We start from the raw sequence: 17,824 nt of genomic DNA, 5'->3' as shown, positions 1-17,824 counted from the left end.
AATCCTGCGTCCAGGAGTGATCAGAGGTGTAGATTTCTGAGAAAAATAAATAAACAAACACGTGACAAAAAGGAGCTGTTAATGGGACATTTATTTAAAAATTAAAAAAAAAAAAAAAAAGTGGGAGAATCAAGAAGGCATGAAAAGAAAATTCAGATGTCATTTACATTTTTAACTTGAAGTTACTGTTAAACAGCAACACTTATACACAACCATTTACACAACCTGTACAAATATTTTTTTGCCACAAATTTGCTATTTCAATTCAAAATAACTTAAATAGGTTTCTATGTAAAAGTGCAAATCCTTATGTGTGAATGTCTGTAAGTAAGACCATGGTGACAAAAAGGGTGCTTGGCTTTAAGTTGTTCACTTGTACGGGCATCACAAGCGCATTTCAACATTTGTCTACTCTACTATATGGAGCACAGCCTTATGTAATGCTTCGACAGTTCCATTATGTGTAATTGTGATGCCTTACATTGCAGCGCTGAGCACACATCCTCTCTCATGCAAATCAAAATTGTAATGTCAATAAACTGGTCTGACATTTTGTGATGTGACTGAGCGTGACTGATTCTCAATAAAGCATGTGCAGCTCCGAATAAAACCACAACACCCCCCCACCCAAAAAAAAACTAAGGTAACAGTTCAGTGTTTGTAGAGTTCTTATGGTGAACGTTTGTAAGTATTACAGCATAACAACAATGTACTGTTGACTGTCTGGTAGTGTTATTGGTTTAGCATTAAAAATCACAGTAACCACAGGCCAGTTTCAACAGGGTTAGCCCCAGGCTGTTGGGGTGGTAGTAGTCCACAGGTTTCAGGTTTTCATGGCTAGACAAGAGGATGTGCATCTAGATTTGGGTAAGGAGGGAGCAGGGGTGGTCGGTGATTCTCCACGATCACAAGGCATGAGGCGACAAAGAGTGGCAATTGGTTAATGCTGATGCTTTAAAGTCTCAACAAGCATCCTCCTGATTAGTGAGGAGGGGTCAAGGGGAGAAATACGCAACGTACTAACCCACGCACGCTATTGGGCTTTACATGCTTCTGTAGTGACATGCAGCCGATGCAAAAAAAAAAATAAATAAAAATAATTAAAAAAAAAAAAATGTTATCACCATGAATAGGAGAGTTTTGTACAGCATGAAGCTCATGAAGCACTGGTCACCATGGGTTCTACTGGGCAAGGGACTGGAAATGTGTTTGGTAACAAAAAAGGTGTTCAGGCATTTGCAATACAAAGGAGAAAATAACAAGCATCAAGTCCTTATGCCAGTGTGTGCAGTGTAAAGTAACTAGGACTTCTGCTCCGCTCCTGCAGCAGACTGGGCTGCACTCTCTGGTTTAAGGATCTGATAGGTGATGAGGTACTCTGGGTAGGCCTGAGGAAAAAAAAAAAACAACAACACAGCAAGATATCAGCCAGCATTACACAGCATGTGTCGAATGTATTTTAATTAATGTTATGGCTTATACAGGGTTCAAGGAAACAACACTTTACCTGCTCTCCTCTGTAGATGACATACTCAGCATAGGCTAAACCGTTAACGCTTGGCCGCCCGATCACAGAGTGATGTCCTGGAGGGGCGTGGGCCATCTTCATGGCACTGAACTGCAGGAAGGACTTCCCCAAAGTCACTCGACAGAACAGCATTTGCCTGAGAGGAAATGGTCAGACACAATTGCCCACATAAGACTGCATGTAAAACTCTGTAAAACAAAAGAAGTAGTGTAGCACCCAGACACCTTTAAGGGCTTTTGTTTAGTGTGAAACTGTTAAGTTACCTGTGGCACAGGTAGCAAGACCTGTCTTTGTGTGTTGGGCATCCTGTTCCTCCACCGATGCCATAGACGTACTGATTGCTCTTTGAGGAGTTCTCTGCAAAGTAGATCCCTGCTCCAAACATCCCTCCTATGTAGGCGTGACGCTCATCGAAGCCTTTGTGGATGATGGCATTAATGAATGGAGAACCTGAGGGGAAATATGACAGCAGTGGCAGTGTGTTATACAGAAATCAGCATGTGAAACTACACAATTACAAACAGATGGCAAGTTCTAAACCTACAAAAACACCAGTGACGCCTGAAGCTGACAAATTAATCGGAGAGGCCGTTTGTGGTTACCGTGAAACAACATGCGCTCGTTGTGATGGTTGTGGTTCTCATCTGCGATCTCCTTCTGCCGGTGGGTGTAACGTTCCCTCAGTTTCTTATTTACCACCTTCTGAATCTGTGCGGCACAATGAGACAAGAGAGTGGAAGAATTACAAATCAAACTAAATCAGGTTAAATAGCTGTATCTATCGGTCTTAATTAAGATTTACCATAAATAAATAAAAACAGAAATAATGTACCTTGATGATGTTGTATCTGCTGAAGACTCCACCTGCGTTGCCTCCATCTCTGTGCTCCCTGATGGTGCTTTGCATCTGAGGGGCACAACAAGAACAAGGTGATTCAACTATGAAGCTAAACATCACATGCTGCCCGGTGTTTAAGCTAATCCTGCTTCATCTATGAAGCAGCTGCAACACTAAGTCACACTTTGAGAAATTGTGCAACGACTCAGTTTTTTTAAAATATAGAGTTCAGTCTCTGTTCTATGCAAACGATCAGGCAGTCCTTATTTTTCTAGTAAAATCATGTTTATAGGCGATATAGATCATCAATACCTCTTCCTCCACAGACTGGTACTCTTTGTCATCGGGGGCAAGGTCTATCAGGATGGTACCCTGGTTGGCACAGTGGAATGTCAGGTATGGGTTGGCACCTGTAAAATAAGTGAAATTCTGTCAATAAAAGCCCTTATGTTGACATTTCATAAAACATCTCAATTGGACTGCTCAATTAGTAAACTAAGGCTGTTCCTTAACCTTGCTGGCCGCCTAGCAGCCTCTCAACACCCTTGATAAGCTTGTGACGGTGGCCATACGCATTAATCCCAATCTCCTTCAGCTCTTCATGGCCCATGTCAGCCAGCACGTCCAGGGTGATCTTCAAAAGATGAACACAACAAAAAGCTGATCAATTACACCAAAAAGAACAAATAACCAACAAGTTACATAAGCTTATTCCTACTTAACTAACTTGGATGATGTTCTTTAAAGACCAACTCCATTACTGACCTGCTCCCTCTCAAAGATGTCCCTCAGGTGCTCCAGGCCCAGGCTCTTCAGGAACTGACTTATATTCATATCCAACACTGCCACTGTGAAAAACATCACATTAGGCTGCAAGCAAAATCTCACCATAAAGGCTTTCCCATCGTGTCCACCTTGACCGCGTTTAAAAACAGACCAGTGTTTCATGTAAAGACTGCAACAAACTTACATTCCCCTTCCTTGCGATCGGTGCCTGTGGCTCCGTCTGCCACTCCAGAGGCCCCGGAGGCGGAGGCAGCAGCAGCCAGCTCAGTGAGGGGTCCTGCCAGGTTGTCTATGCTGCTGGCAGCTGACAGGCAGGAAGGTGTGGAGGCAGGGGAGATGACTGAGGCGCTGACCACTGTGGCCTGAGGTTTAAAGCAGCTGGGCAGGGCATCTGGAGGCATAGCATCCATCAGCAGGGCTCGGATGTCATCAGCCTGCAGTGACAGTCAAGAACACAAGTTAAAAAACAAAACAAAAGCCCCATTTCAGTTCCAGTAGATTCCTTTAGTGACCAGTCAAAACACACTAAATGTATAATGCTCATGTAAAAATGTCTAACACGAGGCCCTACCGTGGCCAGGTCCAGAGCAGTCTGGCCCTCTTGATTCTTCATGGTGGGATCGGCTCCGTGAGCCAGCAGCAGCGCACAGAGCTGTGTGCGACCTTTCTGGGCCGCCTCATGGAGAGGTGTGAAAGCCCATTTGTCTGTAGCATTCACACATGTATTGTACTTGATCAGTAGGGCCGCAATGTCCACATGCTGTGAAGAAGAGAAACAGAGTGTAAATCAAACTCTGTAGTGTGTAGTGTAACTCTACAGTGTTTGAAGGCAAGACACAAGAAAGGGATTTTAGTTTTAGTTTTTTTTTCTGTAGCTTAAAGCCTTTGAAGCTAGTTGTCGACCAAATCCCCACATAATGTGTATTTGATACATACAGTGTTTATATTGCTGAGACTGACCCCGTAAGAAGCAGCATTATGAAGAGGAATAAGGCCTCCTTTGTCCTGGGCGTTGACATCAGCCCCATGCTCCAGTAGATACTCTGCCACCTCCAGGTTGTTATAGCCAGCTGTGGAGAGGAATCAGACCAAGAAAATGAAGCATCTCTAACAAACTGTACCTCCCCTGTGAAAGCCAAATCACACCAGTGTCCTATGGCATTATTATTAAGAAAATATGAAACATCTAAGCTGCTCGTACCTGCCAGGTGGAGCGGGGTGGAGTTGCGCCCCTGCGCGTCTCTGCAGTTGATGTTTTCTGGGGAACAAAGCTTCTGCACTCGGGCCAGGCAGCCCTTCTTGGCAGCGTCCAGCAGGGCAGCATCACCTCGCAGCAGGTCCTGGATGTCTGTGTCTCCATCTTTCACCATGTCCAGGGGAATGTTGCCATCACGGTTCTTCTTGGTTGGGTCGGCTCCGTGCTTAAAAGAAGAGTTTGATTAAATTGTTTGGATCATTTCAGATACGTTTTTGGTCAACATAAGGCTGTGGAGCGTTATGGGCCAAGTTGATCAGTTTCATCATCATGCCTACTAACACACTGTAGAAATTAAAAGGGACATATTATGAAAAAAAATACTTTTTGTCCGTGCTTGAAAGCACATATTTGGGTTTGGACATCCCTGCTCTACAAGGTTATCAAGCCTCCTCAATCTTTATTTCCACCTAAATTTGACTTCAGATGATGTTGCATTCACTGTAGCTCAGAGGTGGGAGGTTGAGACTCTTGCCTTTTGTTTGGCTATTAACATAAAAGTTAACTTGAAAAGAGAAATGCATTAGTTAAGCTAAAGCTAATGCTCAATCAGTATAAATATTTTATAACCCAAAAAACTAACTTCTAATTGGCATTCTTATCAGTTGGAAGCTAGAATTCTTTTCGATTTGCCATTGAATGCACCATCGGTACAGCACCGGTAACTGAATATTGCTCATATATAAGCAAAGCTCTTAATGTTAGCCGGTAAAAACTTAACTTTAGAGGAATGGGGTGAAAGTGAATCCACATTTTATTAAGCCGATATGTCACAGAGTAATGACTAAGTGAAATCTCAATGGCGTTATTAACCAGCCAGCAAGTGTTGTGCGGTGCCCATTTTAACAACACGGTTGTTTAAAGGGGAACTCCGGGGCATTTGAAGCGTGTTTCCATTGCTAGAGGTTGTCAAATACTGCTAGTAGGACACAGAGAGGTCCAGATCTGTGCTCCCTGTGTGAAGATCGCTCTGTCCGCACAGCATGTCATGCGAGGCTAATACGTGGTGGCTAAGGGGCAAGCGCTAACCCTTCCACGTAAAACAACAACTTGCACACTGCAGAAACGTCACACCACTTTATAACCCATCCGACAATAAAGTCACAAGCCTTACCATCAAAACCATATGCATGGTTCTCACATTACTGGCATGGGGACGTTACAAAACAACTTTATAAACAGCATGTAACTCACCGGCTGGTTGTAGGCTCGCGCATGTGAAAGCCCAAAAGAGTCGATGGAGAATAATCCCATATACAAAACAATTATATTCTCTAGAAAAACTGCGTTCAATTATTTAAAACATTACAACAATACATGCCCAGTAATATTGTTGTAATGTTTTAAATACTTGAATGCAGTTTTTCTAGAGAAGATAATTGCTTTGTATATGTGATTATCGTCCATTGACTCTTTTGGGCTTTCACATGCGCGAGCGTACAACTAACCGGTGAGGGACATGCTGTTTATAAAGTTGTTTTGTAACGTCCCCATGCCAGTAATGTGAGAACCATGCATATGGTTTTGATGGTAAGGCTTGTGACTTTATTGTCGGATGGGTTATAAAGTGGTGTGACGTTTCTGCTGTGTGCAAGTTGTTGTTTTACGTGGAAGGGTTAGCGCTTGCCCCTTAGCCACCACGTATTAGCCTCGCATGACATGCTGTGCGGACAGAGCGATCTTCACACAGGGAGCACAGATCTGGACCTCTCTGTGTCCTACTAGCAGTATTTGACAACCTCTAGCAATGGAAACACGCTTCAAATGCCCCGGAGTTCCCCTTTAAGTAGGTCTCAATCAGTAATTTGTGTGGGTGTGAATACTTTCTAATATCATAAGCCCCTTTCACACTGAGGAATAACCTGCGTTTAATCCGCGAATTTAGCGCGTCCGCTGTTGCGTTCACACTGCCGACCCGGGCTGCCGCGTCAACTCGGCTTTCGACCCGCGTCGGACCCTAGCCGAGCCGAGTTTGGTGTGAACGCAATCGACGCGGGTCGGACGTGGGCGTGGCGTGACGTGAGGAGTTTAAAAGACAGAATGGACAGCTGATTCAGAACAACAGCAACAGGTAAGGACAAGTTTCACTCTGTTTTACATTAAGTTCGAGACATTTTTTAATATGGCCAACTGGGAAGACAAGGAGGTCTGCGAGCTCCTCAGCCTCCGAGCAGAGGACGTTATTTACCGCCACATTTCGGGGACTATAGTGCTCTTGTATTCTCCGCATATGTTCTTCGGCGGCATCCCACGTTGTAACCATCCACACTCCGTAAAATACCATCTCCATGAACTGAATATACAATTGCAAAAACGAGTCCTCAAGGTGTATTTAACCCTACCTCCGGCGCATGGCTTGTGCCTACGTCATTGTACACGCCCAGCATTTTATGTGTTTCGTGTGACGCCCTGCCACTAGGCAACGCCCCCTGAACTCGGCTTCAGGCGACACGGGTCACCAACACGCCAAGCGTTCACATTGCTCGACGCGGGTCGAAGGTGCAATTTGGACCCGCTAAGGTAGCGGGTCGCAGTGTGAAAGGGGCTTTAGTTACATGCTCCATGTTTACCAAGAACTACAGACGTGAAAAAAAAAAAATGGCAAGCCATGAGGAAGAGAGAGGTGGAGTGGGTCACTCCATGCTCCTAAAACAATCCACTCGAATAGGGGTGAAAATTTTTGGAAGAAAAAGGAGCTGCTGTAGTGTCACCCTTTGTTACTTTAACCAAAACCATTTCTTTATGACCTCAGCAAACTGTGTCAGCTTGTGAAAAAGATGAAAACAACATATCCTCACTTTTAGAAGCAGTTTGCAGATCTCATATTTCCCCTTGGCTGCTGCCTCATGAAGTGGGGTGAACTTCCAAAGGTCTGCCACATTGACTGAAGCGCCGTGCCGGACCAGCAGCTCAGCCACTTCATAGTGACCATAAGAGCATGCATTGTGTAGGGGAACCAGACCGCTGAAGGAGGAAAAACAGGAATCAGGAGTCTTAAAACACAGAAATACATGACTTGTAAATGTATATATACATACAGACCAACTTTAAAAATAAACAAATATAGTTTAAGAACCCACCCCTTGTCTTTGGCATGAACGTCAGCTCCATGGTGAAGCAGGTACTCAACGACAGCCACTCGGTTGTAACCAGCTGCGAAGTGGAGAGGAGTGGAGTGGCGACCCTCCAAGTCCCTGCAGTTTACGTTCTGAGGGGTGCAAAGTTGCTGCCATATACAGGGAAGACACAGTAAATAGCAATTCACCTGAGAGCTATCTTTTTGAGAAACCAGAGGTAAACGACTAGGATTTTGTTTCAACAGCACATGCCTGTCAACAAAGTTTGTTTTGTTGCACAGAGGAAACAGTGGACTTACTTGCACTGTGTCCAGATCCCCCGCTTTGGCAGCTTCCAGAAATCTGTAGTCCACATCAGAGTTACGAGTGGGAACATTTTCTGGGGAGTAAGAATGAGGAAATTCAGCACACAAACTAAAATATGTTCAAAAGAAGATATAATTTAGTCATTGCACAACAATTACCAAATGAATCCCATGATAAGGGTTTGAAGACAACAAAATGCAATGCTCACTGTAATTCTAAAACTTTAAAAATCAAACTTCAGAGCAAACAAACAAAAATTAAAGGCCGATTACCATTAAGAATCTGTTGGACCGCCTCATTGCCCATCTGAGCAGCGGTGAAGCCCTGCAGAGACACAATAGAGGGGTCGGCTCCGTAGCTCAGCAGGAGCTTGCAGGTCTGAATGTGACCAGCCAGCGCTGCTCTGTGAAGCGCCGTCTGACCGAGCGTGTCCGCAGCGTTCACCTGAAGTCCCAAGAGGAAAGGTGAGTCTCAGCAACACATACATCACATTTTCTATTTTCTATCTGGTAGAACAGACATGAAACGTGTTAAACCTTTGCTCCGTGTTTCTGCAGCACCTCCAGGATATCATTGTGAGCTCTCTCAGCAGCGACATGCAGGGGAGTCATAAAGCTAAAAGACACCACAGACCAGAGGCTATCAATGTTCATGGTAATGCACACAAATAAGAAACAAGAGATCACAGAGATCATTGTGATCGTTTTCCACTCTGTACCGCTCATCCTCATTTCTTTTGGCAAAAAACATGCTCCAAATGACTTTCACAAGTTAGTCTGTCCAACTAAACTGCAAACTTGTGACGTTGTCGACTTACTCTTTGTTCTTCTCATTAATGTTGGCACCTTTACGCAGCAACAACTCAGTCACTTGCTTTCTTTTTGGGTGGGGGGACGCCACAGCACAGTGCTGAAATACACAACATTGAATCAGTGGGCTGAAATCACAAAGGTCTCTCAATCTGCTAAATCTATACAGCCAGTCACTCTCAGATGTTCTTCTTAGTGAGTAATATCTCAAATCACTGAACAGAGCTGTCAGCAATGAAGTTCTTTTCATTTCCCCGCTGCACTCAAATGACAATGGGAGTTTCAGCCACAAAGAGTCAAAGAACTGATTCTGACCAGAGCGGTCTCGTTGGTTTGAGGATGTTTGAAGCCGATGATCTCCAGAGCCAGCGTCTTCTTCACTTTGGCCATGTCGGCCTCACGGGCCGCCTGCAGCAGCGAGTGACCTTTGAACTCGTCTACATGAAAAAGAAATAAAATGTTTTGCTAGTTTTGCGATTTCATTTTGAATCCACTTTTCAAGAATGTGAAGCCACTTATTTGACAGTATTGATACCTGTGCAGAGAAAGAGGTTAAACTGATTTAGGGCTTCTGCAGCCTTATCCTGACTCTTTAGAGATGTGAAAATCTAAGAAAATTGCTTATATTTATATAATGAATGTAACAAACAATGTGTGAATGAAAGACTACAGAGTGTCGAGGGTCGACTGTGACTGAGTGGGAACTCACAGGTAAGCCTTTCTTTGAGCTCTGGTGTGGGGGCCATGTCCACAGCGCTCTTGCTGTGACAGTTTAGCAGTGTGGGATCAGCCCCGTGGCTAAGTAGCAGGGAACAAACTTCTACCCTGTTTTTGGATGCCGCCTCGTGGAGAGGAGTGAACTGCCACAAGTCCATGGCGTTCACACAGGCTCCATGCTGCAGAGGGCAGAATGAGAAACAAAACAAACGTACTTTACTTCTCACATCACAATAAGTTAGTCTGACCGAAAGCATTCAAAATACAACTCCTCAAAGTCGGACTCGAATTATTCCTGCATGTGTGTGCTTCCTTTTCATTTGTCAGACAGTTAAAGATATCAGAAACTGTGACTGAAAATCAGCCCACGAAGACTACAAGTCAGTTGGTGTTTGCTTAAAGCATTTCATGACCGCCGCTCTGCTCTAATAAAACCCAGATTTAAATTAAAGTTGCAGCATCGGACAAAAATCAGCATTCAAGCAGCTTTAAGGACATTTGGGCAGAGAAACTTAGGAGTGGCAGAACGTCTTGAACATTTTCTCACGCAGTGAGATCCGACAGATTGGTCAATAAATCGATTGCCCTGTCATGCCTACGCACTGGGACGAAGGTTAGTAACTCTTTATTGAGTAGTCTTCCTAATCACCAACTAGATCCCAATAATAATCAGACGTAAACTGTGTACAATATGAATTTCTACACTAACAGAGGAGCATATCCAAATTACATAAAGATTCACACAACAGGAATGAAATATCCCTATCAAAAATGTCCATGAGGTACATTTCCCCCCCATTAACCTTCTCACTGGCAATTCAATTGTGAACTTCTACTATAATAATCTTGTCAGAAGGTCAGTTTCACTTTTATTACATAAATTGACGAAATTTGTTTCGTCACCCCTACTTCTTGACTCAAAGGGTTGGACTCACGCACGTGCAACTACAGCTAAAACATTACACTTTAAGTGTTAGGAGTTTATCTCGTTCAGCATTCTAACGTAACAAAGACCAGACTGACTTTGCTGCTAACATCAAACCTTTAAAAGTACAAGCTCATCCAATAAAGATATGAAGGTTTTTGTGGGACTTACTTTGAGCAGAAGCTCAGTAACTTCAAAGTGACCGTACGAGCAGGCATTGTGAAGAGGAACCAGGCCGCTGCACAGTAAGACATCAGTGTCACAAATATTGACTGACATGTAGGAATCTTGTGAATCTTTTTTTTCCCCAAGAAACTACTCACCCTTTGTCCTTGGCGTGAACATCAGCACCATGCTGGAGAAGTAGCTGAACAATGCGGACCCGATTGTAGCCGGCAGCCAGGTGGAGGGGCGTCGACTGCAAGAGAACAGCTGGTTAGCGCGTACAGATCGCCAGCGGGTGTGCTGCCTTCAATGGCCACAGGGACAAGCGGCTGATTAGGGCCAGAAGCAATGTGCTACTGCAGGCTATGCTTGGTGAGTGGCAGATGAATGTCAGATTTGATGATGCAAGTTCAATATTTGCGAGCAAATCCAGCAACAAAGATTCTGTTGCTGTTTGTCAATATCATGTCTGACCCGAGTGATTGACAAGTAGCTTATCCTCATTACTGATATAACTAAACTTTTATGTGGCAAATGATAGTAAATATAATATTACATCAGTTTAAAAAAAATTAAATAAAAAATGTTTTATGCAAGTTGGAAAAAGGAATCAACTAGTACTGTTAATGATATTAAATTCAAAATGGTTGGGTATGACTTACGGTTGGGATAGAGCACCTGTTTAATTTACATCTAAGTAGTTGGCGAATTTTAAAAATAAATTTGTTTCCTAATTCTTAGATCCCTTAGATTCTTAGTAAAAAAAAAAAAAAAAGAATTAAGCCCATCGTGGCTACGTTTACTGGATTGCTATGAAATCCCAACCGTAATAGGATGCAGGGCAGCTTCAGCAAGCAGGTTGACTGTTTGAGAAAGCATGCCTGCAAGCTACAGGGAGATCAAATCAAAGGCTTCATTCCAGCCAAGACAAATCAGTGTTAGTATAAGCAAAGCTGCAAGTCCAACTTCATTGGTATACGGTCTCTCGTCGGAATTCTAGCTCTTATCAAGCTCACAATAAAATAAAAAACAAAAAAAAAGATGAATAAGAATAATAAAATAAATAAATAAATCAGGGACATGATTTAAATTTTCATGCAGAGATATTAATGCAAAACCCAGAAAGTCAAACATAACATTTCAAGCCACAGTGATGAAGTCAAATCGATGAGATGGCGAAATAATGAAAGCATCATTCAGTGTGGGGAGATGCAAGCAATCAAATTGTTTCCATGAGGAGTAGCAAAGCATTTTAATGATGGGTTAAATGTTGTGCATTCATTACTGCGTACCAACTGGTCCAAAAGGGAAAGTGAAGAAGACACAAATTTCACAGACAAATTCAAGATTCGCTTGACAAAATGCAGAAGGGCGGGCCTTAAGGCATGCATGACCGATTATTGTTTTTGTTTTTTTTTTTTTTTTGGGGGGGGGGGTCAAATTAAAAGCCAAATCAGAAACTGACTGAGCAAGTGATCGAAAGTTGGAGAAGTGTGGGTGAGTGTGCAGAGGAGAGAGGACAGACGCTGAAGAAAGCAGGCAGTGGGCATTTTGAGCTCCTCTCCAAATCCAAGGAGATGAGTCATCACCATGACAACAACCCAACACGCTCATTCGATCACATGCCGTTCACACACGCACGCCCGCAAACACACGAGTGCTCACCCACACACACACACACACACACACACACACACACTAGAGGAGCATCAGGGTAGGAGACATGAGTGACCCGTAAATCCCAGGTCCATGATGTGCAATTAACAAGTGACAGCCAGCTTATTGGTCAAATAAAAAAAAATATGGATTAAAAAGGAGTAACAGAAAAAAAATAAAAAATAAATAAATCACAACAGTGCATCAATCAAATGGCCGTTATCAAGGTCAACTTACCAGCATTTTTTGTGAGGTTGACTGATCGACAAATGTTGCCAGAGTCACACGGAAAACAAAACGAAACACAAATTACAAAATGACAGCAGCTTTTCACAGCAATTTCCCTCTCCCTTCAAGTCAATGAAACACAAAACGCAGTTACAAAAATCACTCATCTGTCAAAAGTGTTTGGATATTAATGTGACACGAGGTCAGAGAGGGCGAATAGCCCGGAGGGTGAGTGAGACCTCTCCTCGGTTCTTAGCTTCGTGAAAAACAAAGTGACGGTTGGTATCTGCTGGTTAAATAACAAACCAGATCTACACTGGCTTAAAGCATGCAATTCACAGCAGGGGGGGATACTTAAACTGCTTCAGGAATAAAAATTAAAAAAAAGAGGTGATATGACAGAGTCCAATGCTAATATACTGTCATGGTTAATGGCATGGCAAAGATGGGAATTTATGCTTTTTAAGTTATTCACAAAATAATGGCAAGATTTAAAAAAAAAAAAAAAAAAAAAAAAGATTAAAATAATTCATTTTAAATAATTCAGTGATGCATGAGGGCAAAAAACATATGCACAAAAAACTGAAATACTCCAGTTCATTCCATTAAAAAAAAATAAAAACGAGTAGAAGGGAAAAATGTCAAATTAATGCCAGAAACACTGTATGAAAATCTAATCACAGCTCACATTGTAGGTAAGTTCAAATAACATGGATGAATTCAAAGTAGACAGCAGACATTATATAGACTGGCAAGAATTAATAGACTGAAGCCTTGTGGATGAGAGGATGCTTGTGTACCTAAATTTAGTTCAAGATCACAAACAGCTTTGTTCCAGCATGGAAAAGCAATTAATGGAAAGAAGGGTCAGTACTTCAAACATGTTGGAAAATGATTTGCTGTAAATAAAGGGAGTAGTTTGAACAGAATCATTTAGCATGGCTTCGTTTTTCTTTTAAATAAAATCAGATCAGAAAAACAATACATAAACACACACACACACACCATGGAGGATGGATGAGTTTGTTAAAGATCAGGCTAATTTGATAATAGCAAATGAATGGTCTGATTCCTAATCAAGAAAGGCAATCTGTAGCGTTGTGTTGTTAATTAATACCTCCTCCCATAAATTACACCCCCAGGCAAACAAACTAATCTGGCAGTAATCAGACTGTCGGGTGTATTCTTTGCCTGCCCAACTCAGAAAGCCTCTTGCCATTTTTGGCAAGATCTATCAAAAGTACATCGTGACAGTCTCGCAGCCCTGCACGACACAATGTGTGAAATGCGACAGTCTGAGGGTGTTAACAGTGTGTTACTGCTGCATCATTTACCTTGCGGCCGTCACTGGCATGACAGTTGACATTTAATGGGGTCAGCAGGGCCATCAGCTTTTCTTCATTGCCACTCCTGTAATTACAGTTGGGCTGGGGTTATTAAATAAAGCCCACAAAACCATAAAATCACGACTCTCTGGAATTTTAAGAGAAAAATCAACATTCTGTATTTCTGTACTTCTTAAAGTAGACTTCCCACCATTGTGATTCCTACATTTATAGATTACCGAACCACTATGCTTTACAACCACAAGTATACTCACCTTGCTGCTTCGAGAAGTTCGTCCTTCTTGTATTCACCTGGAAAAAACAAAAAAGATTAGACCTTGGCATTTCAAACTCGTCGCATTAGTGTAAGTGTGAAACCTTTTGTAGAAAGTCAGAAACTACTTCCTATGTTTACACATCGTAGTTTACAGGGATCCTTTTATACCAAACGCCTACCAGGACAAAGTTGGGAGTATTGATGAAAGGAAGATTTATTAAAGGCTCAGTTATGTGCTTCTGCTAAACCAACATCCTCCACCACACACACCGAACATAAACAATGAATCAATCTACCTTCTCGTGGAAAAATTATGAATTTAACATATCTGACTATAATATTCCAGAGGTTGCATTAAACAACGCACTCATCTGCAAGCTCAACCTTTACTTTATAATGAACTCATTCATTACCGGCCATATGAGCTCAAATGTCTACAGTAAGATCCGATCCCATCTTAGCCCTTGCCCAAAGCACAAAGGCTAAATTTATGCTTAAATGGCTGACTGACATGGAGTTTGGCATTTAAGTGTGGCTAAAGGCTGATTCATACTCGGCGCAAACGCGCAACTGTTCTGGCTCGAGAACCATTAATGACGTCATCGAAAGCGCCAGCCCCTTCACAGTTCCTTCAGCTCATAAGCGCAGTTTGCGCCGAGAATGCGTCATTTGCAGTTCTCTCCGGACCAGCGAGCGTCACTGTTGAGGAAACAAGCTGAAAAGCATACAAAGAAAGCATACACAATGCCACCTGTGGTGTCACGTCAGCAGAGGCTGGCACATCTGATGCGGAATGAATTTACTCTGGGTGTAGAACTGTATATGTATCTCAGAGCTAAGCGGCTGCGGCAAAAACAGAAGAGAAGGTGGGATGTTCGTCCTTTGCAACAAGACGAACTTTGTCAAACGTTGTCCCAGTGTAACTTCATAGACGTGTCGTACAGATGTTTGTAGAGGCGCATCCTCTCAGTCACCGCGGTCTCTGCAGTGTTAATTTTTTCTTTTTCTTGGTCAGCTGTTTCCGGTGGAGCGCGCGCAAAGTCAGAAAAAAAGTTGTGTGCGCGCCCTTGCGCCGCGCGAGGATTTTCCAGCTTGCGACGGGGGGCGTGGCGGAATTTTGGGACACGTGACTGTTTGCGCCATTTGCGACCAGCTAGTATGAGCGAGGTTGCGCCGAGTATGAATCAGCCTTTAGCTGAGCACCGTTCATTGGTAGCATCATCACAGCCCAACAAACACATCCACAGAAATCTAACTACATAACATAGGGACAAAGACGTAAAACAACTGAGATTAGCTTTACTAGTCGATGTATATCTATAGTTCAATGTTAGCAAAAGTTCAACATTTATTAACTACTCACGTAGACTAGAGTTATATTGTGTCATTTTTGTTTCCAAAAGCCAATGTTTAAAGCAGTAGGGGGAAAAAAAGCAGCTAGAGCTATAGAGGTCTAAACCACTAAAAGGCAAGCATTGCACCGTTATGAATGCTTATACAGGCATAGGTTATTTATATAAGCTACCATTGATCTAACAAAAAAACACAAGCTTAGTAAAGTGTGCTTCTGTGTATCACAGGTAAGATACTCGATTGACCAAAAAAAGCCCTAATATCTATTTTCAGACCATGACAACAATATATGACCAAGTTTAATGTTGTTACAATGTATCGCAGTCCTTTTCATAACAAGCGTAAATAATTGCTTGTCATTTGCTGATGTCTAACAGGTAGGAAGCAAAAGTTGCATCATTATTTCCAGAATGGCCATGACTATGGAGATGACATTTGCAGGTCAACATTTCTATCCCCTTAGTGATAATTGACTGAGGGGCTGACCTGTAAGAACAGCCTTGGCTGAAGGGTCAGCCAGATCCAGAGCAGATTTGCCATCAGTGTTGCGGATATTTGGATCAGCTCCATGCTGGAGTAACACTGGAAAACAGAGGAGATACAGTCAAATAAATCAAATTATGTTCTTAATTGAAGTGTTGACAAAAGCTCAAACATGCATGTCCTTGAGTTCCTTACCAATGCACACATCTATCTTTCCCTTGATGGCCGCCTCATGTAATGGGGTGTAGTTCCAGTTATCTCTGGCATTGGGATCTGCACCTTGACACAAGAGGAGACTCACAACCTCTGCATGTCCAAAAGAGCAGGCGTTATGCAAGGGGATGAGACCTCCATCATCTCTGGCGTGGACATTGGCCCCCGTCTGCAAGAGATGCTCCACTACATCTTTTCTACCAAAACCTGGAAAAAAAAATCCCAACACGTTAAGCTTTTTTTTTCTTCTCTCCTTTCCTCACTGGGAATGTAGCAGGCATACTAAAATCAGATAATCGGCTTTAATGTTTTAATGTAAAATAAAAAATAAAAATACCCTCAAGTAAATATACAGTATTACATCATGAGTAGACTGTATTGTTGTTTCCCTGGAGACCTTGTGTTAAAAGTTGGGGGAAATTGCTTTAAAAATGTACCAAAAGTGAGAATAAACTTGAGTTTTTCTGTAGTCAATTTTGTAGGTGAACACATTGCTATTTTGACCTGGCTAAATTTCAGGTTACTTTCAGATTTACCTAGCTTGTGTAATGAGGAGGTTCAGAGATGTTGACCCTCTCATAAACAAAATGACTGCAGAGCGTCAAAATAATTAGTTAGCGCTAGCAGGCTATAGAAAAGTATATATATATATATATATTAAAAAAAAACGTACCCGTATTCGCAGCTATAAGAGGGGCAAACGACAACAGCTTTGTATAAAAAAAATGTAGAGACAAACATTAATATAATTTAGCTAACCGCTCGCATTATTTGGCTAATAGCAGAGCCTGAAGCTGCAGTACCATTAGCTTAGCTTAGCTCATCCTTACCAGCAGCGAAATGTAGCGGAGTTGATTTTCGACCAGCCATGTCCTTCGCGTTTACATTAACCGAGTCCACAAGTCTTTTTACTCTGGATACATCTCCGTTTCTGCAGGCCTCAAACAACTCCCTGAAAGCCCCGCCGACACCACTACTACCGTCAGTGGGACTGGTAGCTCCGGAGCCGGGGCTGGAGACACTGCTACCCCCGCCAGAAGTTGTCGTGGTAGAGCTCGCACTGCTCGCTAGGACCGGGGCTACCAGGTCCGGGGAGGCCAGAGCCATCTCAATCCCTCCGCTACATTCCCTCTCATTCTCCGATAGTCCTACAGCCGGGGGCAGCAAAGCCATAGGCGGAGAGGCCGGAGGAGCGCCCGAAATGGAGACGTTTCTTGGAGGAGACTGTAATGTACTTTGCTGTTGTTGCTGCTGCGAAGAGCGTCGAGACACCGCCATTACAGCAGCTCTCAGGCAACAATAAAAACTGTTCCTCCTTTCCGGTGAAAGTGGCTGCGTTTCCTGTCAGCTGTTTGCTCTCAGGAGGGTCTTACTGTGGACAAACCATCAATTCTAAATTGCGTCTCAAACCCAAAACATCGTGGAAGAAAAACCGGTATGTCCTTTATTTATGAGCCATTTTATTATTGAACTTTCCTAGCATTAATACTGCTACTATTGCTTAGATTCAAGGTGGCAGCGTTACAAGGGGTCATATTTTTGGGCACGGATGGAGAAAAAAACCCCCGAAGGATAGTCATGGAGAAATAAAAATGACATTTTACTTCCAATTTCATGTTTTCCTGGAATTTCTGTGCTTAACTTTCTAAAGGGTAAAACGAAAAATCAATGCAGCCCACTGCAAATGCTTTATCAGTGCATGATATAATTTATAACCGTTAATAAATAAGCAAAAAGTGTTTAATAAAGTTTAAACACAAAACTAATATGTCACAGTTCAAGGCAAAATATAAAAATGGAAACGGAACAGACATCTTCTGAGTTTAAGGATTCCTGATCTGGAAAACAATGTTCATCACAAGGGTGTTGATCACAAAAGGAGG

At 42.6% G+C, this 17,824-nt stretch overlaps 1 protein-coding gene across 2 annotated transcripts; it reads right to left on the bottom strand.

Moving 5' to 3' along the window:
• Positions 1–72: 72 nt before the first annotated feature.
• On the bottom strand, positions 73–17,244 carry LOC142382480 (poly [ADP-ribose] polymerase tankyrase-1-like). 2 transcript variants are annotated; one of them, XM_075468395.1, is made up of 28 exons: positions 16,772–17,244; positions 15,924–16,148; positions 15,732–15,827; positions 13,891–13,927; positions 13,625–13,700; positions 12,300–12,320; positions 10,565–10,659; positions 10,413–10,479; positions 9,309–9,495; positions 8,915–9,036; positions 8,608–8,699; positions 8,327–8,405; positions 8,063–8,234; positions 7,784–7,863; positions 7,488–7,633; positions 7,206–7,371; positions 4,354–4,573; positions 4,113–4,222; positions 3,724–3,912; positions 3,337–3,586; positions 3,132–3,214; positions 2,880–3,000; positions 2,679–2,776; positions 2,361–2,435; positions 2,131–2,236; positions 1,792–1,978; positions 1,508–1,664; positions 73–1,388 (listed from the first exon to the last, which is right to left on the bottom strand). In XM_075468395.1, exons 1-28 carry the CDS (start codon positions 17,217–17,219, stop codon positions 1,302–1,304), a joined length of 3,792 nt encoding a protein of 1,263 aa, XP_075324510.1. In that variant the 5' UTR covers positions 17,220–17,244; the 3' UTR covers positions 73–1,301. The 2 variants fall into 2 exon arrangements, with proteins under 2 accessions (XP_075324510.1, XP_075324511.1); XM_075468396.1 differs by lacking the exon at positions 12,300–12,320 and having other exon boundaries at positions 16,772–17,243.
• Between the last annotated feature and the right edge of the window lie 580 nt (positions 17,245–17,824).

This window comes from Odontesthes bonariensis, chromosome 6 (assembly GCF_027942865.1).
Source record: "Odontesthes bonariensis isolate fOdoBon6 chromosome 6, fOdoBon6.hap1, whole genome shotgun sequence".
Lineage (NCBI taxonomy): Eukaryota > Metazoa > Chordata > Actinopteri > Atheriniformes > Atherinopsidae > Odontesthes > Odontesthes bonariensis.
The sequence above is the reverse complement of the archived record's forward strand: the minus strand, read 5'-3'. Positions and strand labels throughout refer to the sequence as shown.